Raw genomic sequence first — 26722 nt, 5'->3', positions numbered from 1 at the left:
ATAAAAAGGTTTAGAAACCTTGTTCTAAGAGGACTTACTGTTCTAAAGATGACCCATTCACTGTGACAGTATTCCAAAGTCCCTCCAAACTCAGGGGTTAACTGCTTCTCATCAATGTAATTCAGTAAGTCACTGACCGAACTAAGCATTACAACCTGTAAGGACAAAGAATCATGCTGTTAAGTCTCCTTTGGTTGGAGTCCTCAAGTGGATTAGAAAACAACATGTCACATGGGGTAGGGTTTTTTAAGCAAAAAAATCATTTCTTCTCAGTTCTACTCTTAGTCACACACAAACACACACACTGTCTTAATTCATTGCCTTCGTAAGGCAACACAAATTTTTATTTTATAAAAACATTCCTCTGTGAAACAAGATTAATTGCCACAGAAACCGTCAATATTTAAATTTCCTTTAAGCATCTATTGTCAAAGGTGAGGTTTCAGAAAGGGGAAATAGAACCCAAGGGATACCCACAAGAGCCCTAATTAGACAGAACCCAAAGAAGGGTTTCTGGACAGATGCCTCTATGTTCATCTTGGTGCTGCTGAAAATAAGAGTAGAATGGTGAAACTTTCCAAATGACTCAACTTCAGTTGTTTTCCCACTTCTGTCGAGATCACTATTTTGTTTTGAACCCTCAAAATACACAAGGGTCTGGGATGTGTGTGGGAACTACACAGACACATACACCAATGCTTCAGGTTCCTATACATTGAGGGTTCTTAACCTGAGGTCCATGAAATTATTTTTTATAAATAGTTTGATAACTGTATTCCAATATAATCCTTGTAATCCTATATATTTCCTTTTATGCATCTAAAAATATAATTCTGAGAGGAGGTCTATAACCTTCACTGGGCCATCAAAAAAGTCCAGAACATGCCAAAGTTTCAGAAACCTTAATCTAAAACTTAATAATGAGTTTGAATTTGCCTAAGGCTTGGAGATATCAATTGATTTGCTCATGGTTACGCAAAGATAAGAACTATGAGAGGAGAGCTTCCTGACTCTAATCCAATATTGGACATACGTAGAAAGAACTAAAAAAACAAAATCCCTGACCTCAGGAAGTTTATGTTCCCCTGGAATAACAGGCAAACAAAAAAATATTTACTCTGCATCCTCTAAGCTTATCTTGCCTTCAACACTTTTAAGTGCTTCTTTTTTCTGGGGTTGGGGGGAGAAGAATTGGGTTTAAGTGACTTACCCAGGGTGACATAGCTAATAAGTATCCTAGGTCAAATCTGAATTCAGGTGCTCCTGATTGCCACCTAGTAGCCCTTAAGCTTTATTTTTTTTAAATATAAGTCACTTTGCCATTCTGAACCTCAATTTCCTCATCTGTAAAATGTGGATGATGATACCTATACTACCTACTTTAACAGGGCTGTTGTGAGGTACCACTGATAAAATATATGCAAAGCACTAAAAAAGTTTATTGGTGGTGGTATACTAAAAACTAGAATTATAAAAAGATCAGGGTGTTCTGTAATTTCCTAAGATACAAGCTCCAGTTACTTCACAACACAATATATTTTTCTTTAAAAGAATCTGCAGTGATATAACTACTTCATACACAGAATCTTTAGCTTCTTTCATGGTTCATTCCAGGTACTCCCTCCAAAATGAGTCCTTTCATGCGCCTAGTTACTAGGGTTTTCTTTCTCTCACAATTATTCTGGGTTAGTTTTTATATCTTTTGAATTTATATATCTTGTATCTCCCTAGGAGATAGTAAGCCCCTTAAAAGCAGGGACCTATTTTGTTTTTATCAGAGAATCCTCTATATCTAGAACTATGCCTAACATTTAATAAATGGTTGTTAAATTGCTGGCAGAATGATTAATTTTTTAAAAGAATGAATGTCTTTACATCTTTTGTAGAATATTAAGAAACATAATTCTTTCTCTTGATCTTGAGGGAGAAAAGGTCAACTTTTTCTTTGTTATAAAGGAAGGCGTAATACCATGGACGGGGCATAATATCCAGAAATTACTGTGAAAAGGAAAGCTAAGGAATCAATAAAATAATTTTTTTTAAAAAAATCAAAATAGTTTAAAATTTGACTTCCCGATGATTTAAATTTTATTTTTTATTCTTTAAAATGGTCGGCTGGCTGCCAAGCAAGCAGAACCTCAAAGGAGAGAGGGCACTGCAAAGTCTTCATGAGGATTAGACTATTTATACACATCAAAAATATTCTTTAAAAATAAAGCAGACGAATACTCTTACCGGCAATTTGAGAATGAAATCATCTTGACTGAACCGAAAGCCAATGTCTGTGAAAGTACGTTGGATAAAACTTGTGGGCCTCAATACCATAACCAAATGCAAGTTCCCTGGAAAAGAGGCCTGGGGACAAAAAACAAAACAGTCAGGAGATTCCCCTTCCCCTCCCTTGGCCATTGAGTCATCTAGAAAGTCATTGGCAAAGTCAAGAGAGTCTCAGAAAATCCATCATAAGACCTGTAATCGAGAGGCTCACAAACACAAATTGCAATTGAGAATTGCTTCCCATGCTATATTTTCTTAAACGGTGAGTTGTTTGTTTAGAATTCAAAACACATTTTTCCATGGAGACAAGAGGAGATCTGGTTGCCCAGTTCCTGGGCTAGCCCACAAGTTCCAGTGTAACCCATAATGTAGCTGAAAAACAATAGATTTACAATTAATAATAGGAGTAAGCCATACAGCAGTCACTCTTTTAAAGATCACCAAGGATATGTTATGACATAAAACCTACCAACATACATTAAGATAAATGTTTCCTGAGAGTTCAAACAAAACAGGACCCTTTTACTATCATGTTCCTTCATCTTCCCATTCATAGCCAGCTCAGCTCCCTCCCTCCTTAGTTATTTGAACACTATTCTATTAGAAACGACTACAACCTGACACACTCACTCTTTTCTTCAAGGGTTCCTTCCACCTCATAAAAACTTAACACTGATCTTCTGCCTGAGCTCTCCCTAATGGCTGCTCCTCTACCTGGCTTTTAAGACCAAGGACATATCTGCAAATACTTGGCAATGACCTGGACCCTTCCAGCCTTCTTTTCTGCTACCAGGCGATCCCTCCTATCCTCTGAAGCCCATGTGATCCTCTCCTTAACCATCCTGTTCTCACCCACCATCTTCCAGTCATCCTTTTGACTCGCTCAGCCATGCAGAATGAGACTTATATTTTTGGACATGGCCAGTGTGGGAAATGAGTTTTACTTAGCTGTGCATATTCATTACAAGGGTTAGGTTTTTTAAACTTTTTTTCCAATCAGGGAGGGAAAGAAAATAAGTGCTCGGTAATGGAAAATCTAAATTTTGAGTAGTCAAAAATAGGTCAAAAACGCATTCAGAAAACAACTGATCCCTTTCCCTCAAATCTCCTTCTTTGTGCATTCATTCTCTTTCTCAGTCTCTGAATCTCTCTTTCTCTGGGGAAAGTAGATTGGCATAGCAGAAAAAACTAAGTGGGCCTAGAGGTAAGAGAGACTCAGGTTTGAATACTTTCTGTATGGCATGAGTAAGTCTTTCAGTTTTCTCTGTGTCTCTGTCTCCTTCTCTGTAAAATACCTGTATTGCTCATTGAAATAATCAAGCAAAGAAGCTGGAGAATGAATTGATGCCCATCAATTGGAGAATGGTTGAGTAAATTGTGGTATATGAACGTTATGGAATATTATTGTTCTGTAAGGAATGACCAGCAGGATGAATACAGAGAGGCTTGGAGAGACTGACATGAACTGATGCTGAGTGAAATGAGCAGAACCAGGAGATCATTATATACTTCAACAACGATACAGTATGAGGATGTATTCTGATGGAAGTGGATCTCTTTGACAAAGAGAAGATTTAACTCAGTTCCAATTGATCAACGAGGCACAGAAGCAGCTGCACCCAAAGAAAGAACACTGGGAAATGAATGTAAACTGCTTGCATTTTTGTTTTTCTTCCCGGGTTATTTATACCTTCTGAATCCAATTCTCCCTGTGCAACAAGAGAACTGTTCAGTTCTGTACACATATATTGTATCTAGGATATACTGTAACCTATTTAACATGTATAGGACTGCTTGCCATCTGGGGGAAAAATCGGAACAGAAGTGAATGCAAGGGAATGTTGTAAAAAATTACCCTGGCATGGGTTCTGTCAATAAAAAGTTATTTAAACAAATTTTAATTTAATTTAAAAAAAAAAGAAAGATTCAAGCAAGATAACATTGTGGAAAGCACTCTAAACATTTCAGCCACTGTATTATTCCTCGTATCCTCTTTTAGGAGTCAAGTTTGAACTCTGATCCTCGATCCCCCAACAGCTAGAGAATGGGGAGAAGAAAGCTTGAGTAGAGTGCAGATGGGAGTTTCTGGGCTTCACCAGCCTATGGCTTAAGAGAGAGAGAGGAGGGCAGTTGAACCCAGCACGTTGAGTGCTATTTAGGCCAAGAGGCTGTGGCAGCCAGGGTATTAAAGAAAAGCAAACAAAGAATCTATCTTTGGACCAAGTGGACTGTTAGAATTCTGCAGGAAGCAGGAAGAAAGAGGGAGGGGAAGAGTTGAGTCCAGAGTCAGAGGTAATGACAAAGAAGTATAGAATTTCTGCATTAGAAGGCGCTCCGAGGCCAGGTAGTCCACCCCACACCTCCACAAGAGTCTCTGTTCCCTAAAAGTGGTCCCCAAGCCTCTGCTTTAAGACCTTCAGTGACAGAGAGCTTGAAGCTACCCATTCATTCCACTTGCAAGCAGCTCTCACTGGTAGGATTTTCCTTACATCAGAGAAACTGAATTTACTTCTTGGCAAATCCCACCCATTACTACTAGTTCTGCCCCCTAGGGCCAAGCAGCAGCATCTCTTGACAACCCTTAAACTACTAGAAGACAATTATCATGTCCCACCTAAAGTTTTCTCCAGGTTAAATATCTCCGGTTGCTTCAAACATCATTCTATCTTCATTATCCTAACTGCGCTCTTATGGACACTCTCCAATCAACAATGCCCCCCTCCCCAAGCTGTGGTGCCCAGAGCTGGACACAGTCCACCAGCTAGGATCTGAGCAGGGCAGGAGAAACTGGGACCATAGAGGTGATCTGTCTAGTCCCTTCCAATATGCTCCTTGGAATGCAACCTTATGTTGCATAATAATCACTCCATTTGATCCTTCCATTCCTGCCACCTATCATTTTCATTTTATATCTCTTCTGTCCTTTGTGGTTAAACTCATTTATAATATGAGCCTCCACTTTCTTTTCATTCCCTTACAATCTAGCTTCCACCCTCATCTCTCCACAGTTAGCAATACGTTTTTAATTACCAAATTTGATGGCCTTTTACCACTCCTCATTCTCCCCAATCGTTCTACAGTCTTTGACACTGTTGATCACTCTCTCCTCCTTGATACTCCTTTCTCATTGATTTTTGGGTTCTCCTTGTACTTGTAGGACCTCTCCTTTGTTGTATCCTCCCTCCAGATTACGGCCAGATGGCAGGGTTCTGTCCTGAGTTCTCTTCTCTTCTCCTCCACACTATCTCACTGGGTGATCTCCTCATAGATTTAATTACCATCTCTATGCTGATGATTCTCAAATCTACCTAATTCTGCCCCTGGTTATCTACTGACTTCCAATGTCACACATCTCAAATTGGATGTCCATTAGACATCTTCAACTAAACATGTTCATTCCCAAACTCATTATCTTTCCCCCTAAATCCTACCCTATTTCTGCCTTTCTTACTATAGAGGTCAACACCATTCTCCTAGGACCTTAGACTCAAAACCGAGGTGTTATCTTTGATTCCTCACTATCTCTCACTGCACGCCCTCCTCACATCCAAGCTGTTACGACCTGCCAAAGGTGAAAACCTTTGCGACATCTCTGGAATATAGCTCCTTCTCTTGTCTGACACTGCACACTGGTCAGCCCCTTATTACTCCATTCCTGGACGATTGCAATAGGCTGCTGATAGCTCTGCCTGCCTCAAGTCTTTCCCAACTCCAATCCATTCTTCCTTCATTCAACCACCAAAGTGATTCTCCTAAAGCTCCAATCCAACCATGTCACCCCACCCATACATATTTACTCAATAAACTCTAGTAGTTCCCAATAGCCTTCAGGATCAAATACAAAAAATTCTGTTTGACATTCAAAGTCATTCCTAACCTACCTCTCTCCTATCTTTCCAATCTTTTTAAACCTTACTTACTCTTTGATCCAGTAACTCTGGCCTCTTTACTGTTCCCCAAGCAAGACACTCCATATCTTGGCCCTGGTATTCAGTATTCATTATGGTTATCCCCATGCCCAGAATGCACTTACTCCTCATCTCCATCTCCTGTCTTCCCTAGCTTGTCCCAGCTAAAATCCCATCTTTTGCAGGAAGCCTTTCCCAACCTCTCAATTCTACTATGTCACCTCTCTCAATTATTTCCTGTTTATCCCATATAAAGCTCATTTATACATACTTGTTTGCTTGTTTTCTCTCCCATTTGATTGTGAGTCCCTTGAGGGCAGGGGATATCTTTTGCCTCTTATTGTATCCCCAGAACTTAGCACCCATCCGGCACATAGTAGCACATAATAAGTACTAATTGAGTGACTGACTGATCTACCCTCCATTGGGGAAAAAAAAAAACAAGGGAAAGTGAGTAATAGGGGAAAATAAGGTGGGATAGAAATTAAAATTACCCAAGATCTCAAGAAGAAGAAAAATCAAAGATCTGGAAAATAAGTCAATAAATTAACAGGGAAAAGATTAACAACAGAAGAAAATATGGCCTCTAGATCTAGTAAATAAGTTGAGGCAACTATGAATAAATACTGCAAAACAAAAGAAAATGAACAAGCACTTGATGACACAGAATAGCCTGTGAAATATGGGAACATGGAGCCTAACAAGGTCTTCTTGAGTGGTTTAAAAAAGAAATTATGAAAGCAGAATTTGTTGTTTTAAAATCACTGGTAGAGAGAATAATTATTGCAGTTCAAAAACACAGACACGAGGATAATCTAAAAGAAAAGCTAAAAACAATAATAAAAGAAATTTACTCTATCCAATCAAAACATATTGAGCTCAATGGCCACAATGACCTACTCTGCAAACCTGAGCTTAACTATAAATGAAAATGTCTTAATATTCAATACTATTCTTACAAAACCCAATCAGAAGAGATCATTTGCTTTCTGAACACTCAGATAACACCCCCAGAAGTGTACAAAGGATGAATAAATGTAGAAGCTAAGGATAGCAATAGCAATCAAGTAACAACACAGAGAACAGGAAGAGATTTGTTTCTAAATGTATACAAGGAGATGGGAGTAAACCTAGAAGTCAAGTGGAGATAACAGTGGAGAGAGAAGTCAGCTTAAGGCAATATAGACAGAACTTTCTGATAATGTGGGTGTCTTAAAGAAGGGAAAGGAGCAGAATACGGTAGGGAGTGTGAAATGTGCTTGGGTCAGAACAAAAAGTTGAACCATGTGGTCTCTCAGGGAGAGAAGGATTAAAAAGGGGGAGATGTGGTAAAAGAGGGACGTCTTGCTTTGGGGTAGGAAGGAGTCCACTGATGAATGTTCCTGTGGAAGAACACAAATGTTTTTCAAAGGGAAATGGGAACCTTGTACTTGGGTGGAGGGAGTGGCACTTGAAAAGACTACTAGTCTATCCTCAGGGCAGGGGAGAATTACAACTCCTAAGGAGAACTGGAACCCAAGAAGGAAATTTGGGGGCAAGGGTAAGCAGGAGGGTAATGGTATAGATCATCAGTGAGCTGCATAATCAGGGATGTAATGAGGGAAAGGAGCAACCATGAGGCAGTATCCTTTCTTTCACTTAAAGAAAGTAGTTTTATCCTAGGAGGGAGGAACACTGGACAAGGGGAATCCATGTTGCGAGCTATACAAGGCAAAAGGCAAACAAAAGGGACAGCCATGAATGGATACATCACAAGTTTGAATTCTTTGAGAAATACAGGGCAATAGAGAGAAACTGGAAAATTACAGGAATCATGAACCAGAATATGAGGATCTAGAATAGACAAAAAGAAAGTCCAGATAATGAAGAGACTGAGAGAAATATTGTCCGGAAAGGGGGACAAAAATGAAATTTAAAACCTAATGAATAAGATAAGCAGAATGAGGGAAAAGAAAGGGGGAATCTGAATGAGAGGGGGGAAAGAGGAGAATAATTAAATTAGCTGCTTAAAGAAGGGAGAAAGAATTAATAAAAAAAATCAGACATACATTTCCACAAGTTTCTTCAAGAAGGCTCACTATGGCCAAGAAATTGAAAAAATTCTTCCAAATACACCTGAGGCCATTGTGTCCTTAGAGAATCAGAGCTCCCCTGGGAAGCCTGGGCCTTCAGTGAGATTCAGCACTCCTGGATTCTTACCAGTCAAGGCTAGATTCCAGGACTCAAGGATATAGCAAGGACTGAGGAGCTCGAATCCAGCTCTCAGAGCTCCAAGTACCCAACTGGCATCAGGTCCCAAACAGATGCCAAACTGATATTTTTAAATTAGAAGTCTGACCATACCACTTTCGGACTCAAGAAGCTTCCATTGTTCCCTCCTGCCTCTAGGAAAAAATCTAAACTAACTCCTTTGGCAATGAAACTCCTTTATAATCTCATTGTAGCCTATCCATCCACAATGATTACATAATACTGCCTGGCATTACATTCCAGGCAAATTGGCCAGCTCTCCATTATCCATATATAATATTTCATCCATCACTTTTGTATTTTTGCTCATTCTGCTCTCCACTCATGGAACATTCTCTGTGCTCATTTCAAACTCTTTCAATTAATAGTTTTCTTCAAAGTTCTGTTTGAGATTTTTGTCAACCTCTCCCAAAATTATTCTGTCTAGATTGGGTCTTTCCTGTGTACATGGTGTTTCTCCCGCCCCCCCCCCCCAAGTAGAATGTAACCCTTAAGAGCAGGAATTATTTTGTTTCTGTCTCTATATTCTCAACAACCAGCAAAGTATGTTACATTCAGGAGATACATAGTAAACACTCTTTGAATTTAACTAAATCAAGTTGAATCTTGGCCACAAAAATCTAACCCAGAAGAGGAGGGATGAAAGGGAAAACCCCAAATTTGATTAATTTCTCAAATCTGTAGTTACATTGTACTCTAGTATGAGAGATGGAGGCAGAAAGACTTTTAACACAAAAGGCACAGTCACTTTAGACAGGAGGGAAGGTAGCTCAATAGCCCTCAGCTTGAGGAAGTACAGGAAAGAATAGAGGAAGACTGGTATCTTCGCTAAGAAGAACCCAAAGGTAATCTCTCCCACCAAAGAAAATGGAGGAGGAAAGGATAGATCAGTGAAGCTGAGATGATAGCTCTTCCTTCATCCCAACAAGCAAATAACCTGACCCTAAGATGGAAGAAGAGGTTAGAAAGGAGACATAAGCTGATCCATTTTGATAAGAGTGAAATCAACTTCATTTCTAAAGTCATCCCATCTAGAAGAGACACCAAAATATTAATTTCCTTCCCTGTTCCTAGGTCAATAAGGTAGCCCCAAGTGAAGCAAACTGGGATTAACATATAGTCATTCTGGTTCATGGAAAGATGATACAATTTTAAAAATGGACGAAAACAGAAGGGTCATTCAGAACAGGACCTACCTCTGGCCTTCTATAAATGTTGATGTGGAAGCAGAGGAGAGGAAAGAAGACAGAAAATGAAGGAGTAGGAATATGTGTGACAACAACCCCAAAATCATTAAGTACAAAAATTGCCTTCTTAACTTGATTTGTGTGAGTGCCCCCACGATGACACTATTCTGCAGAGATAGGCTTAGGCTTGTTCCATATAGCCCTAGAGGGCAGAACCAGGAACTATGGGAATGTCAGGAAAAGCCTCAATTTGCCTCCCTATGACCTTATCCTTTCCAGGATAAATGTACCCAGGCCCTCTGCTAGAGGTCATAATAAAAAATAAAATGATTTTTAAATAGATAAAGAAGCAAAGAATGGAGCCAACACACAAAGTATTTGGCAAGTTGGATAATGCCACCACAAATGGCTACAGTGGTGCAGTTCTGCATACGTGTTGCTACCAACATCAGAGGACTTTTACTTTGTTATCTCAGTTCCACAACAGTACTAATGCAGCTCTGGAATTAGAGGGGAACCAACTACTGTATAAGAATAAAGGGATGGGGATTTCATCAGTCTGTTATTTCAACAGCCTAAGGAACTCCCTTCATTAATTCAGGTCACTACTTTCCCTGTAACACTAAGTCTTAGTAAGCACTGTGTATTGTGAAGGCAGGGCTTGAACCCAGGTCTTTCTGGCTTTGAGGTTGTCTGTCTATCCATCACAAAGCAGTTGCCTTATTGTGCAATAAGAAATGGCTAAAAGAAGAACTCAGTGAAACCAGGGAAGATTTTGTGAACCGATCTGAGAAAAATCAACAGATCCCAAATAACCAGGATTAAAATGATACCAATGAAAAGGTCACAGAAACAGACAAAGAGCAGCAGCAACTCGAGAGATTAGATTCCTTTCCATTTGTCAAAGATGCAGAGAACCACAGGAGTGGAATCTTGCAATGTCAGATGTGATCCTGATATCAACTATTTTTCTTTGTTGAAAATGAGAGCTTAATTCTGGATGGATGGATACAGAAACAACCAAGAAAATCCAAACAAAAGGCCTTGATAATTTTTTGGTAAACATTCAAATATAAATGGTTACTTTTATAGTCCAAGACCACTGTATTTGGGATCTTCTTTTCTAAGTCCTGGACATACAAGTCTGAGGCCCTGTTATCATGTGGGTAATAGAGAATAAAATATCATTTCAATTTTCTGAAGAATAAAAACCTCACTAGGAAGTGAGTTGGTCATTGAAAGTTGGTCAAAAACCCAATGGCATTCTAGAAATAGATCAACTACTTTCTAAGAACATATGCACAACAGAAGAAACAATTTAGAAACATGGAGACTGGCAGGGAAGAGGCAAGAGTCATTCTCATTGCTCTCCTTGCCTGAACATCTAACCACTATAGAGACACAAGTAAATCAGATAACTTTTGTGCTCCAGATATTCTATCTAGGGACTTTCTAGCTCTTGTTTCTTCCATCTCCTGATCCCAGGTCACTGTGAGTTAGCCCTTTTGACTTGTTCTAAAGGGTAACTCTTCCAGGCTAAATAGACTGTCAGATCTCAGCCAGCAATATTAAGTATTCTTTATTCTATCTTTCAAAGAAAAGAATCCACCATTTTGTATGTATCTCCCTCAACTGACAAAGAAAGATTTCAACCTCTTCCGAGCCTTTTGGCTACAATCGAAACACCTTCATCAGTTAGTGACACCACTGGAATAAGGAGGTGAGCCCAGGTTTCCAAAGAATATGCTAATGGAGCACAAGATCTGGCAGATATGACCAAGGAGAGGTTTGAGTCTAGGTATTATTTTTACTTCAGGGACCAGGTCAAACAGTAGATAATTATTCACTTCTTTAATGATTTAGGATTCCATGTGAAAGGGTTTAAGTCACCAATCCAGACAACCCCTCTCTACCTTAGTAAATGAGCTTCAGGAATTGCTCCAGACAAAAACAAACAATAAATCAGTTACATTCTGGCTAAACTTGTTTTGAAAGCCCCCCCACCCCCGCCCCGACTAAATTTGGACAAGGGACACATCAAATGTATTGTTAGTCCCATACTCAAAACCTTTCCAATTAGACCCAATCAAAGTTTCTGTGCTTTGCTGGTAGAGCATCAGATAGCCAGGGCCAAACTCTTAAAGACAGGAATCAGAGCAAGACTTTCATCGAAGGCCAGAGCATCACCCACAGAGAGGAAAAGGGAAGCTTGAAAGGTTATCTTAGCCCAAACTCCCATTCTGTAGATAAGAAAACTGAAGCCCGGGGAGGTGAAATATTTGGGAGGATGATACAGAAGACAAAGGAATCTTTGGAACCAAAAACATCTGGGCCCAGACCTCACATTTAGCATCTGTGGGATCTTCAACAAGCAAATCACTCAGCCTCCCTGGAGTTCAGTTTCCTCATGTTTACAATGAAGGGTTTGGTCTTAATGGAATCTGAGATCCCTACCAGCTCGAGATCTATGATCCTGGGACTTGTTTAAGATTATACAAAATGAAAAAGCTAAAATTCAAACCCAGATCCTCAGATTCAGATGGAACAGTCTTTCCAATGCATTATAATTTAATTACATTGGGGCAACTAGGTGGCACAATAGTGTATGGAGCACTGGCCCCAAAGTCAGAAGAACCTAAGTTCAAATTCGACCTCAGACACTTAACACTTACTAGCTATGTGACCCTGGGCAAGTCACTTAACCCCAATTGCCTTACAAAATAATAATGAGGAGGAAGAAGAGGAGGAGAAGGAAAAGAGGTGAAAAAAGAAGAAAGGGAGGAGGAAAAAGAAAGAGGAGGAGGAGGAAATGAAGGGAAAAGGTAGAGGAGGGGGAAGGGAAGGAGGAAGAGGAGAAAATTACATTTAACATTTTTTTAAAAATCTTCAACAGAGTCACAACTGAAACCCTTCCATTACAGTCTTAAAATTAAATTTGGTAAGGTCTTTTGATTTTCTATTATAATCATTTCTAGAAATATCACATCCTAATTGAGCCTTCCCCTTGAAATGAGAACAGTTAAGCAAAAACATCCAATGTAGTGACTGCATCTGAGATTCTTCTTAGTTATTTCACCTGTCCTCTGATAGGAGGTAGATATGCTTCATTATCTGTTCTCTGGAATCACTATTCTGCCCTCTCATTATTCAGGGCCAAACCTTATTAAAACTTAAATATGTTTTAAGCACTTAGTGTATCATAAATAGAATGGCTAGACAATACAGTCCTATTTTCTAGGCCCATAGTTTTTCATTTTTTACACAATGAAAGGAAGAGATGACCGGCCAAGAAACCACAGGAAATTATCTCTGATCGCTATCTCATAGTCAGTGACAATTTCTTTGCTTCAGCATCTCCAAAATGGCAAAGAAAATATTGCTCAAAATGTACTTGACTGAGATGGAACACATTTAAAGGGAGTGCTGGGGTATAGTGGACTGTGTTTACAATCAGAGGATAGCTTCTGGGTTTGAATCTCAGCAGTCAAACTCCCATTGTATGATCTTGATTGAGTTTTTTTTTTAACTCCTCTGACTCAGTTTCCTTATCTGTAAAATGAAGGAAGCAGACTAAATGAGCTCTAAGGTTCTTTCTCTAAATCTACAGTCCAAAAAAAGTCTGAACACAAGATCATATTAAAAATTTAATTTAGAGTTATGATATACTATTGACTTTTACTAAAGTTGGACTAGCCACTCTCCAAAATGAGGTAGGAAAATGTTTATGACCCCAGGTTTCTGTGGGATATTATCAAGGGCACCATACCACTGTAATTCTCACCCTTGCACTCCCCTCTCCCTAAGTGGGAGGCGTGGGCAGGGAGAAAAGAAAACACAAATGATTTCTTGAACCATTCAGAAAAGGTCCTTTTGATCAATGGGGTGATGACTCAGAGATCTCCATCCCTGGGAGCTACCATTCTCTGCACTCCAGTTCTACTAGGACATATCTTTGAGCCGTCTCCCATAAATTTTGTCCCTCTCTTAGGGTGTCCAGCTGCAATCCATCTCTTAGCACTCCATCAATGTTCAAATAAAACCATTTCTTTGCCAGTATCAGCCTTGATTCTTTCATTCCAATGCATGCATTGAACCCACGCCATGTCTGGAAAATGTTCAGCAGACTGATGATCAAAGACCTAGAACTCAAAGGGGCCTCCCACATCTAGTCTAGTTCCTTTATTTTATAAGCAAAGATCCAGAGATGTCACTTTGACTTGCTCAAAGTCAGGTAGGTAATAAAGGGCAGAGAGATAGGCATGGGCTTAGGCATCCTCAGAGCACTTGTGGGGAATCATTAAATTCTGAGCTTCTAACCAAAATCTTGCAAGTCTCTAACTCAGGGTGCCAAAGCAGAACCTTTCATTTAGGAGTGAGAGTCAAAAAGAAATCTGAAAAGCAATCGAAGCAGCAACAAATTGGCCAAAAAGGAAACTCCTCAGAAGGAACCCTCCACAAGTTATTGGAAAGTGACTGATGATGCCCAAGGAGCATATTCCTTACCTTTGCCAAGACCTGCTGTCCACCTGGCACCTGGCCCATGGAGTAACTCACTTTGTGCTACTTTTTAGTAGTAAAGATAGAGAAGAACAATGACTGCACGCCACTGAAAACTACCAGTCTAGTATGATGTAGACTCAGACACACAGAAAAATCTGTGGCTCCAGCAGTAGCACATTTTCTTTAGAGCACTGGGGACTTTGACGATACCCAAGGAAGTTACTTCTGATAGCTTTGTAACTAACTTTAAGAAAAGAGGAACACTGTAATATGTGAGCCTTTTATCATAACCTGGTAGATATACCTAAGGGGAAAAAAAAGGAAACATTCTCATAGATATGGGACCAAAATCTGGAAACAAAAGGGGAGGAATAGAACAATAGGGCCATGAATCCATTCACCATTTTCTAGACACTTTTCTCACGAGCTGGACCCTACTTGACAGGTTCAGTTTCTCACTGAATTATTCACGACCCCACCAGGTCACTGTGGAAATGCCATCGGAGGGGTCTCGGTGAGAAGTGGGGTACGGGAAAGCAATCTCACCTCGGAAATGAGAAAGGTCAGCCCTGGGTGAGTCAACGAACATTAAAGGCGGGGAGGAAAGGCTACGGGAGTAGGGGGGTGCGCTTTGGCCTCCCGACAGATCGGGACCCAGCCTGAAAAGTTAGCACCTTAAAGGGAAGTAGCAACATCTCGCACTTGCACAGCGGAAAATGAGATTCCGTCCCGAGAAGGGTTTGGTAAGAGTCCAGCCCTAGATATAAATATCTCGAGTCTCTTTGTAAGATCAGAAATCTGCATGCAGCCAGACTGAACGTAAATCACTGCGGCTCGCTTTATTGAGCTAAGTGTATGTCGTTCCACCCAGAAACGGCTTCTGCTGAGAAAAATCTCACCAGGGCCTTGTCCCAAGGACCGCCCTACGTCTTAGCACTTTGAAAGAAAGAGCAAAGCCTCGCGCTGGAGAGTGCTGTGACCTCGGCATTTAGGGCTCCTCCGCCAGTGCTCCGGCGGCGGTCCGGGCCAACGACTGACGGCACTTCGCCACGAACTTGATTGGAATGGGATGCCGCAATGCTTTGCCAGCTCCTCCATTTCGTGAAGCCGGCTGGGTGGCATTTCACGGAAATACCCTGGCCAGCGCACTAATGCAAGCCATGCAGAGGCACGCAGCTCCAGCCCGCCCCGTGCCCTTCCAGTCCCCCCCCTCAGTTAATGCGTCCAGCAGCAGTTTGTGCCAAAGCATGCGGCAGCGAGCCGTCCACATGAACTTGAGCAGCGGCTTCCCGGGACCGCAAGCAGCGCCAGCTCTTACCGCATTCCTTTTGAATCTCGGCTTGCCTCTCGTGGGGTTTGCTTCTGCCATCTCGCCTACACACAAGCCCACTCTTCCTCTCCGGTTGCCAATGCAACACTGGGGAGATAGGACCTGCTCCAGGGGTGCTATTTACCAGCTGCAGCGGCCCCCAACCCCCTCCCTAATCACCTCCCCACGGGGCAGCCCTCCCCGAAGCCACTACCCCCTGGTGGTCAGCTGACAAAGCCTTTCCCAAGTCCCTGGCTCCTCATTTGAATGACGGGATGCTGGATCTGCTGTCCCCCCACCACACACACACACACCTCTTCTTCACCTGGTACCTAGTCCCGACTGGGGCAGGAGGCAGCTTAAGCTGTCCCCTAGCTGGGAGCGGGGCTGCTGCAAGCGCTCAGCTGTGCGTGAGGTCGGATTTTTAAGGTGGAAAGCAAAGATTGGGTGTGAAGGCGGCGTGGCCGCTGCCAGGGTGCTCTATGAGGGGGGAGGGGGGAGAAAGGGAGGAGGAGAGCGGCCTCCAAGTCAATTTCCCGGGAGCCGTCCCGCCAGGACAGCATGATCCAGCCGGACTGTGCTGGACAGCGGCAACGAGCAGGGGGACTGGGACTACCTACTGCAAATAAAGTTAGTGCTTCCCAGAACTGTGGATCACCTGGAGAAGGGAGGGAGCCAGAAAGTATATGCCCCTCCGCCAGGGGAAGGGGAGGACAGTGCACAGGGGTCGCAGATTCAGAGTTAGACTAGACTGGCCTTAGCCAATCTCCCAGGCCAGGGCACAGGATGGCCCCGCCACGCTGCCTCCTTTCTGAAGGACTTGTAGGAGTAGGGACGAGCCAAAGAGAGGTCCACCAAAACTAAAAACAACCCGCTTCCCCCCTCCCAAAAAATCCCGCAAATTTTCAATTGGCTCAAAAAAAAATCACACTTCTAAAGCACTAAGAACTTCTAAATTACAGCAATTAGAATTCCCACCAAGATTGTGGGAATAATAATTTTCTACTAATTTTTCTACCAAAGATACTAATTTTCCTTTTATTCCAGCACCCTGGAGGTAATTGAAAAATTCTTCTTGACTTGAAATACAGACTTGAGGGATAGTTGATAGCACCAATTAAAGGTGGTTGCCCAAATTGCAGCTTGGATTTGTATCCCGTGGCAGCTGAAGGTCGGTTTCTGTGAAGCAGAATCTCGGGGGTTGCCCTTTAAGAAATCTGGTCAGCTTTGGTTATGGAATGAATTCCTCTTCATGGAATCAGGGGGCCAAAGACCAAGAGCTGATAGGGATTTCAAAAGCCATCTAGTCCAACCTCCCCCCCCCACGCTTTTTTTTTTTTAATAGAAGACAAAACTGAAAGCCAGGTAGAAGGGACTTTGAATAACACCACCATAAATCTACAACTGGAAAGGACCTAAGAGACCATCTAGTCTGACCTTCTAAATGTACAGAAGTGGAAACTGAGGCTTGAATGGGTGAAATGATTAGTTCAAGATCACATGATTAATTTGTGACAGAGCTGGGACTGGAAGTACAGTCCTCTTAGTCCAAAGCCCAGTGCCATCTGGCCCCATCAAAAATAATACCTAAGAAGAGAAGGTCGGTCTGTTCTACTCATAAAAGTAGAAACCTGCATTAGTCCCCCAAGGCCACCATTATTTTTCTTTCCTGATTAAAAATATTTTAAACCTAATATCACAACTCATCTGTAAATCAGTTGGAGTTTGCCGCTTCTAAAGCCCTTGCTAGTCCTTTTCTCATTGGATTGCACACAATGTGGGGTGGGAAACATGAGCAAGCATTTGTCCATCTCTTACGGATAAGGAAAAAGACACCCCTGAAAGACAAATAACTTGTCCAAGGTCACTGGTCTAGTAAATGTCAGAAATAGGCCTTTTGATCCTAGAATATTGACAAAGCTGATTTTACTTCATCACGCTGAGTCTTGTTCAAAGTGTCCTGAGAAATTAAAAATAAAACTGAACCTTCACACACACAATGCACACACAAATGAAGAAAAATACTATTCTGCGTGATGTCCAAGGTTTGGAATCTGCCTCTCCTGTCTAAGACAAGGCCATATGCCAAGTACATATTTAAATATTCATTTCATTGAATACAAGAAAAAAGCAATTTGGGGAGTGGATTGTGCTGGCCAAAAAAAAAAATTACTGGATGTTGAAAAATTGCATTATTATACAAAGTACTAATTTTAGTATATTGATTATTGGCACAAACTGAACTCTGTTAATCAAGCCTTAGGACTAATTTTAAGAGTACAGGGATCAGAAGATCCTACTTTCAGAAAAAGAAAACCAACCACTCTCATCTTCTAGATGAGGAAAATGAAGCTCAGGAAGAGAAAATGACTTTGGATGAGAATATCCTAGATCTAAAGATGGAAGAAGAGATCATCAGAGGCCCTCTGGATCAACCCTTTCATTTGATGAATGATGATGAAGAAATCGAGGCCCAGAGAGGGAAAGTGCCTTGCCTAGTATTGCAAAAAGATTCTGGATCTCAAGCTGAAAAGGTCACCTACTCCAAATCCTTCATTTTACAGATGAGGAAACTGAGGACCAGGGAGGAAAAGTGACCACACAGATAGTAAGCAGCAGAGGTCAAAAATCCATAGCTTGGTTCACACAGTTCCTTGGTATAACAAAAATAACATCAGTACCAACAATTGGCCTTTATTTGATGGCGTACAGCTTGAAAAGCACTGGATAAAAATTATCTCAGTTGATTCTCATGACAATCCTATGATCTAAGTGCCACAAATATTATTGCTCTTGTTTTAATGATGTCTCAGAGGAGTGAGGTAACCTGACCAAGTGACACAGCATGTATATGTCTAAGGCAGAATCTGAACTCAAATCAAGTGTTGTGGACCACTTCAGCAGCTGAAACTAAGCTACTGGAGTTGCTCTTCTTTTTTTTTTTTTTTTTTTAACATTAACTTTAAGTACTCAGTTGAGAAAAATGAGACCTCAGAAATAATTATAGCACCCCACTGCCAGAATCCCCCAGGGAGTAAGTGGCCAAACCAATTCTCCAGGAGGGGGGCTTCCAGCCCCAAAACCCAGGATTTTCCCCAGTATACCATTCAGCGCCCAGTCATAAAAGGGTGTGATGGCCCTAGTCTAGGAGGAAAAAAAATGGATTCTGTAACTAGATAGCAATGAGATCTTGAACAAATTATTTAAGCTGAGGTGTCCTTAGCCTAGTACATATGAATAGATTTCAGGGTGATGCTGACCTTGGATGGGAAAAATAATATCTTTATTTCAATGTAATTGGTTTTCTTTGTAATCCTCTATTTCATTTTTACCTAGAAAAACATGATTCTGCCAATGTTGCATAGGCTTCCTGAGACAGACTGCCAAAGGGATGCAGTACACAAAAAGTCAGGCAGCCCTTCTTTAGGTCAGCCTAGAGGCTTCGTGCAGAAAATGACCAAAAAATGTTACTATAGAAACTCCACTATGATGAATGCAAGTAAAAACTCAATATGCCCGAAAGCCAACGAAAAAGCCAGAAATTCTATACAAATGTCTGACAAGGTTTAACTTAAATAAAATCGGTTATATCCTCATAATTCATTATTATTAATACCTTGCTGCTATCTATGATTAAATAACTTTGAGGAGAAGAAACACTCAGACACACAGACCAAAAAAAGATGAGGAAAAAATATGAATTTCATCTGAATAGCAAAAGAGCCTTGATCTCATTCATGTTAGTGTTTGAATATTGCATATGCCTGAAAGACACAGCTAGGTAGGATAGTGTTTAGAGCACTAAGTCTGGGATGAAAAAGACTGGAATTCAAATCTGACCACAGATAGTTACTAGCTATGTGACTTTGGACAGATCACTTAATCTCTGTCTGCTTCAGTTTCCCCATCGATAAAAGAGGAATAATAACAGTATCTGCCTCACGGGGCTGTTTTAAAGATAAAATGAGAAAATACTTGTAAAACTTATCCAAGTGTCTGGCATACAGTAGGCACTCAAATGCTTACTTATTTCCTTCCTTCATTATTTATGAGGCTGTTAAACATGCAAGGGAAGGTGTAATTGAAAAGTACAGGTGCCCAGAAGTTCACTGCATTCTCATCTCAGCTCCACTACCAACCAGATTTATTATCTTGGATATGTGACTTTCTTGCTATTCTGGTGGATGAAATAGAGAGTGTATATCAGATAATAATATAATTAGGTAGATTTCAAAGTGGTTGAAGAAGTCAGTCATTAATCATTTGATATCAGCTCACAAGAAAGTCTCCAGTGGAGTGCCCAAGGGATTTGTGCTCCAATTTAATTTTTAGACCAATTTAATAATTTTAGCAATAAGTAGGATGAGAAATGAATGCAAGAAATAATCTGATAAAACCCCCTAGAGTGAAGGAGAGTGAATTTCAGCCACCGAAGTAAAAAGAATGGGCAGGATTTCATGGACTAAAAAGGGAAAATTTGGTCTAGGCCAGATTGGGAAGCTCTCCATAATGGAATTCTGAAAATGTAAAGGGAACCGATTACTATGAGATGCAAAAGAGAGACCTGCCCAAAGAGGCCAATGAGGATACTCAGGGCACCTCCTATTTGAAAGGCAAGGCTGGAGATCACAGAGATCACTCAGCCACAGCATTAATCTGGAATTCTGAGACAACCCAGTCATTATGCTAACCATGAATGTTCTTCTGAAGTCCCATTTACACACAGCTTTGCAATGGAATCTAATGGAGCTGGAGCTTCTAGGTACCATTTCCACCAACTCTTCATCCTACTTTCTCTCCTTACCAGCTCTCCTCTTTGTTCATTTCTTCTAAACTCCAGGACTAGACAATTCTTATAAAGTATGACACAAACACAAAACGGACAACTGCTGGAAAATCCATGTATACTTACTGCAATTCTTTGGAGAGTGATTTTTACAGATGCCCAGGTATCCAGTCTTCTATCCAAAATAATGATAAATTTGGTATCTGGTACACGTTTTCTAAAAGACAAAAAACAGGGAGGGAGGCTGAGAAATAAGATCATAGGAACAATCCAGAAGTTGAGCCTGTTTGAGTTCTGGTCACTTTGTGGCATCAAAAGGATTTGGATTCAAGTAAAGCTAGATCAGACTGGAAAGAACATGTAGTCCTTTTCTGAAAAGTAGGACCTAGAAGATGCTGATTGAAATATGTAGGCGTCAGGGACATAGTGGAAGGAAAATTGGTTTAGGAATCAGGAGCCTTCGATTCTAAGACTTGTATGGCTCTTTCCTAGCTATGTGACTTTGGACTCTTTCCTTTATCTGTCTGTCCATCTGTATGTATGTCCTCTTTCTCCATCTCTCTCTGTCTCTTGTTTCTTCTCTCTTTCCTTTCCTCCCTCCCCACCTCTCTCTCTCTGTCTCTGTCTCTCTATCTCTGTCTCTCTGTCTCTGTGCCTGTCTCTGTTTCTCTCTCTCTCTCTCTCTCGGTCTCTGTCTGTCTGTCTGTCTCTCTGTGTGTGTCTCTCTCTGACTGTCTCTGTTTTCTTTGTTGTGTTTCTTACTCTGTCTCTGTGTATCTCTTTTTCTCTCCCTCTGTTTCTCTCTTTCCCTCCCTTTCTATTTCTTTTCCCTCCTTCTCCTTTTCTCTTTCTCTCTCTCTCTCTCTCTCTCTCTCTCTCTCTCTCTCTCTCTTCAGAGTGTGTGTGTGTTTCTGTCTGTCTTTATCTCTGTGTCTCTGTTTTTCCATCTCTCTCTGTCTCTCTGTCTCTCATTTCCTCCCTCCTTCTTTCCCTCCCTACCCAAGCTTAGGTATTCCATGTCTTAAGGTAATTTTCAATCCATGGCATTCCATGTTCTCAGGTCCTGTTCAGTCAGAAACTGTATTTTCCATAGCCTCTTCCAACCCTGGCATTCTATGATATTGTGTCTTCTAAGGAATCTGCCAACTCAGACCTTCTATATTCTCTAGAAAGGATAAGGTGAAGGGATCCAGGAGGGATAAGAGATTTTTCACAATACAAAAACAAAAAATACTAAAAAAATTGTTTTTAAAAATTACAAAATGCTAAAACCACAAAGGCATTGGGATGATCTGTACCCTCGCCTCCCTGAGCGGGAAGGGGCTTTGGCAGCCCTCTCAGCCCACCTAAACCCAAAGACCCTTCCATATCTTTATTTCCATCTCTGTGCCTTTTAGAGTATTGTGGTACATCAAATCCATCTAAATATGACAGATCCAGATTAATCAGAAGAATTAATCACAATTCATTTTGGAGCATTTTATTTCTGCGGCACTCACATAATGAATTATTCCTCCCAGCCAAATTACTTTTTTGGCTGTCACAACATGCTTTCCATTATTACCCCGGGATTTTTATGAGCTTATACTTTCCAAATTGCCCATCCAAAGTCTACTTTAGGTTTGGGATTTTTTTTTTTTTTACTTTCTGACATCTCAATTTCTGAGCATTTAGCATGGGAATTAGTGAAAGGCAAATCCAGTACTTCCTGATTTCTCACGCATTTGTATTCCCAATTCTAGGCAATGATATTGAAGACAGTATCTCCTTGATCCATGTAAGAGAGAATGTCTCTAAATGCTTCTCCAAGAGCCCACTGTCCCCTTCCACTTTCAGAGATGGAAAGTATGGAATTTAGATACCACTTCCCCACAAGGACCAGAGGAGGAAAAAAAAAAAACCTGTAAGCAAAAGATTTTGTAATACTTCATTTCCTCATCTTGTAGATGTATATCTATAATTTAGCAAAACATTGGGTAATCAGGTATTGACCTTGGCCTTGACTAATGCAAACTCCTCCCAAGTCTTTTTGACATAATCCAAAAAGGAACTTTCCTCACATCTGTCACATCTTGCCATTATCACTTAGGAAAAACAACCTTTGAAAACAAAAGAGTTTGACAGGAACTAATTTTGTGACCTCGCACAAATCATTTTCCCTCTTTGGTAGGCAGTTCCCCTTATCTGCTAAAGGGAAGGATTGGACTGGGTAGTCTCTGCCATTCTAGAATTCAAAATTCCTTAGTTTTACATTTATGCTGGGCAAATTTCAGAAATACTTAAAAGAAATACAGTCCCTTAGTTTTTTGTAAAAATATAACCATTTGTACTTTATTTAACCTGATAACAGAAACTCAAATGTTCACAGCTTTCTCATAACACCACGTTCCTCTATGTACTCAATACTCCAGCCAAACTGGAAGATTCTCTGCCCCTCCAAAGTGGTCATTTTCCCACTTCTACATTCTGCTCATATTGATCCATATGCCCAGTATTCTCTCTTCCCCTTTGTTCGCTGAGTTCCTACCTATCCTTGAGAGCCCAGCTCTGATGCTACTCATTACATGATGGAACCCACTCTGGAGCCAAGAGCCACCTTTCCCCTCTAACCTTTCCATTGTGTATGATTGTATATTATTAGCGATTGGATCTATCTTAACAATTAGTCTTAGCAAAACCTTCTGGATAGTGAGCTCTGTTCTGGGCACTCAGAATATAAATATAAGGAATGAAATAATCCCTGCTGTCAAGGAGCTTCTTTTCAAATAGGAGAATCATCAAGGACACATATAACTATTTATGGAATAAATACAAATACAGAGTAGCCAAACAAAAAGTAGTTTAAGAGGGAAGGCACTAGCAGTTGGTAGGGAGTGGGGAGGGGCAGAATCAGGGAAGGATTTCTCCAGGAGGAAGAACACTTGAGCTTCATCTTAAAACTACTGCTTTTGTGAAACAAGCTTTTTCTTCAGTTAAGGATTACATTGAAATAATGAGGGAGGAGGGTGGGGTTCAAGCACAAGGGATGATCAGTGAAAAGTTACAGTGATGGAAGATGGAGCACCACATATGAAAAAAAGAGAGAAGGTTAGCTTGGCAAAATTATAGAGGCCATCTCATGTACAACAAGGCTAGAGAGTAGGGTCTGGCCAGGTAATGAAAGATTTTAAAAGCAAAACAGAGTAGGCTATAATGGTTTAGATGCAATAAGGAGCACTTGATGTTTACTGTGCAGAGAAGGGAGTGACATGATCAGATCTGCACTTGAAGAAAATCCCTTTGGTGGGTATGTGAAGAAGGGACTGGAATGAAGAAAGAGGTGGTTGGGAGACAAATTAGGAGGCTAGTATCCAGGCAATATGGGGATGAGGGTTTGGCTATAATGTGGCAGCTGTATGAGTAGAGGGAAAGGGCCAAATGTAAGAGACATTGTGGAGGCAAAAATGACAAAATTTGACAATCGATCTGTTATGTGGGATAAGAGAGAAATAGAGGATGATACCAAGATTACAGACCATAGAGACTGGAAGAATGGTAACGTTTCTAATAGAAACAGGGAGGCTTGGGATAAAGGTGTAGTTAGGGAGTTCAGTCTTGGACATGCTGAGTTTGGGATGTCTGTAGGTTATACAGTTTGAAGAATATACAATATTCTAATAGGCACCTGGCGATAGGATACTGAAGTTCCATGGAGAGATAGATTTGTGAATCATCTACATAGAAACGATAGTTAAACCATGGAAATGGATGAGGTCACTGAGAGAAAATAGAACAGAAGAAGACCTAGGAAAGAATCTTGGGGACCTCTGAAATAGCAGGTAGGTTATAGATGAAGAGTCTAAAGGGAAACTAAGGAAGAGTACTGGCAGGTAGGATGGCCAGAACCTAGAGGGCAGCCAGTGGTGTCAGATTTTGCAAAGAGATCAAGAAACATGAGAACTGGAAAATGGCCTTCAGAATTCATTAAGGAAGGGCTGTTGATAACTTTGCAGCTGAAAGATAAGATTGAGAACCAAGAAATAAATAAAGAATCAAGGAATAAATAAAGGAAAGGAGGTAGAGGAAAAAAGGACAGGAGTTTGGCTAAAAAGAGGAGAGATATGAGACAAAAGTCTGAGGGAACTGTAGAATATAATAGGTTTTTTTTAAGAATGGGGGAAACTTGGGAATATTTAAAGGCAATAAGGGAGGAAATCAGAAGATAGCAAATTTTAAGGTTCAGGAAAGGAGGGAAATGATAAGGGAGCAATGTGATGAAGGAGAGGGAAGGGCATAGTATGAAGGGTACATGTTGGAGATCGGCCATGGCAAGGAAAAAGGCCATTTCATTGTCAGAGACTGAAGCAGTTGGAAGAGAGAGTAGGGAAATAATGTCAAGGGGTTTGAGATGAAGAGAAGGGGCACTCATGTTGAATAACCTTATTTTTCTAAGTAAAATAAGAGTCAAGGTTCTCCTTTAGGGAAAAGAGAAAGGAGAAGGAGGCACAGGAGGCTTGAAGAGGGAAGAAAAAATTTGGAACAGAGACAGCTCTAAAGGACTTATGATGAAAAATGCTATCCATCTCCAGAAAAAGCACTGATGGTATCTGAATACAGATTGAAGCATACTTTTTTAAATTGTATTTTTCAGGGCAGCTAGGTGGCGCAGTGGGTAGAGCACCATCCCTAAAGATAGGAAGTGGTCTCAGACACTTACCAAGTCCTAGCTGTGTGACCCTAGGCAAGTCACTTAACCCCAATTGTCTCAGCAAAAAGAAAACTTTTTCTTGAGGGTTTTTTATCTATGTTTTCTTTCACAACATGACTAATATGGAAATGTTCTGCATGATTACACATGTATAACATATATCAAATTTCTTACCTTAATGAGAAGAGGTGGGGAAGGAGGAAGGGAAAGAATTTTGAACTCAAAGTGTTAATGATGAATGTTAAAAATTGGGTTTTTTTACATGTAGCTGGGAGAAAATAAAACATTAAGCAAAAAGGAAAGAAAAGAAATGAAAGAGCATTGACTTTTTAACCTTGTGTCTGTAACTAGACTGGAGAAACGAATGATGAAAATAGTGGTTCCTAATAAGAAGCCCTCGGGCAGTATAAATGACTGTATATTGATTTCTTGGAGTCTGTAAATCTATAAATGAATCCATGAATAAGCAAACATACCTTTTATAGACTTAATTATTTGTCTCACATGTTAAGTTGATGCTGCTAGAGACAACATAATAAAAATACATTTTTAAGATTCAATGAAAAAAATTGGAATAGCTTCTATGAGGGAGTAAGGAAGAAAATCAATTAGAGAAGAACTAAAGAAAGGTCTTCTTTCAGTGAGAGTCTACTTGAAGATGGATCCCCTATCCCTTACTATTAGATCATAAAGTTTCATAAAAGCAGGGGCAATCACTTATCAAAATTTTATTTCTCACCTAACATTGTATTCAGCACATGAAGGGTACATATCAGAGATCGGCGAGGAGAAAGGCCATCTCATTGTCAGAGTGGCACATGGTATGCATGGAAATATCAGCTGAATAAATGAGGACATAGTTAGGGTCACAATGGGTTTGGGAGTCCACATTTCATCCAGCTCAGGATTTGCTTTCTGGCAGTAACCAAAGGGATGGTCTATGGGAAGACAGGATAATTGCTCTCTGGTGTTCTCTCCTAAGGATAGGATCATATCAATGATTCCAGTGATGTAAAAAAAAACACTAAAAGACACCAGAACTCAAAAGATTCAATGATCAATCCTGACTTCTGAGAATTGATGACAAAAATATTATCTCTCTCCTATAAGTAGAAAGATGGTGAATAATGGGTACAAAAAGAAGCATACATTGTGTTGATTTGTTTTTGCTTAACTCTTTATCTGTGATACAAAGGAGGATTCTCTTGAGCAGGGGGAGTGATACGGGAAGCAACAACCATATTTTAAAGAATTGATAAAATAATCTTAAAGTAAGGTTGTTCCCCATATATCCCTAGTTTCCTTTATTGATTAATTAAGGAACTATCACCCACAAAACCTTTTTCTAGCTCTTCTAACCACAATCAGATGGGGGTAATGATGTCTTCCCTGCTGTGTAAAAGTATGACTCTTTTCTGGTCCTATAAATAGCCCCCTTCCCCCCTTCCAGGGATGCTCTCTCATTCTAGGAGTCCATAAAGTTTAATCCATTTGAAGTCCATGCTGTCCCTAATCCTTTCATGATGTTCTAGATCTAGATCACAAACTCCCTCAGCCTTCATGGTTCCCACCTAAAAAGTCCTACATTCTTTTTTCTCTCTTCCTAAAGAAGTCTCCCTGTAGCCTTCATCGCTCAAACATTCCTTCTCCAATTTCATCCTTCAGAGCTCTTCAACTTAATCTAATAAACATTTATAAAGCCTCCAATGTGGACAAAGCACTGTGCTAATGGGGTCCTTGCCCTTTGGAAGAAGAGATAAGACATCACAAATAACTATAATTCAGATTCCAAAGCTTGAACTTTAGTTGGCAAGAATA

At 40.5% G+C, this 26722-nt stretch overlaps 1 protein-coding gene across 1 annotated transcript in view; it reads right to left on the bottom strand.

Annotated features, from left to right (window-relative positions):
• The window catches only part of MCF2 (MCF.2 cell line derived transforming sequence), a 136225-nt gene that overhangs the window by 56506 nt on the left and 52997 nt on the right, over positions 1 to 26722 (bottom strand). Inside the window, exons 7-9 of the mRNA XM_051969150.1 lie at positions 20344 to 20434; positions 2236 to 2355; positions 39 to 155 (exon numbers count right to left, since the gene is read on the bottom strand). Of these exons, the coding sequence (XP_051825110.1) occupies positions 39 to 155; positions 2236 to 2355; positions 20344 to 20434 (328 nt within the window). The remainder of the gene's footprint in view (positions 1 to 38; positions 156 to 2235; positions 2356 to 20343; positions 20435 to 26722) is intronic.

Source organism: Antechinus flavipes, chromosome X (assembly GCF_016432865.1).
Source record: "Antechinus flavipes isolate AdamAnt ecotype Samford, QLD, Australia chromosome X, AdamAnt_v2, whole genome shotgun sequence".
In the NCBI taxonomy this organism is placed as follows: Eukaryota; Metazoa; Chordata; class Mammalia; order Dasyuromorphia; family Dasyuridae; genus Antechinus; species Antechinus flavipes.
Note: the sequence above shows the minus strand (reverse complement) of the source record. Positions and strands in the feature narration are given on the sequence as shown.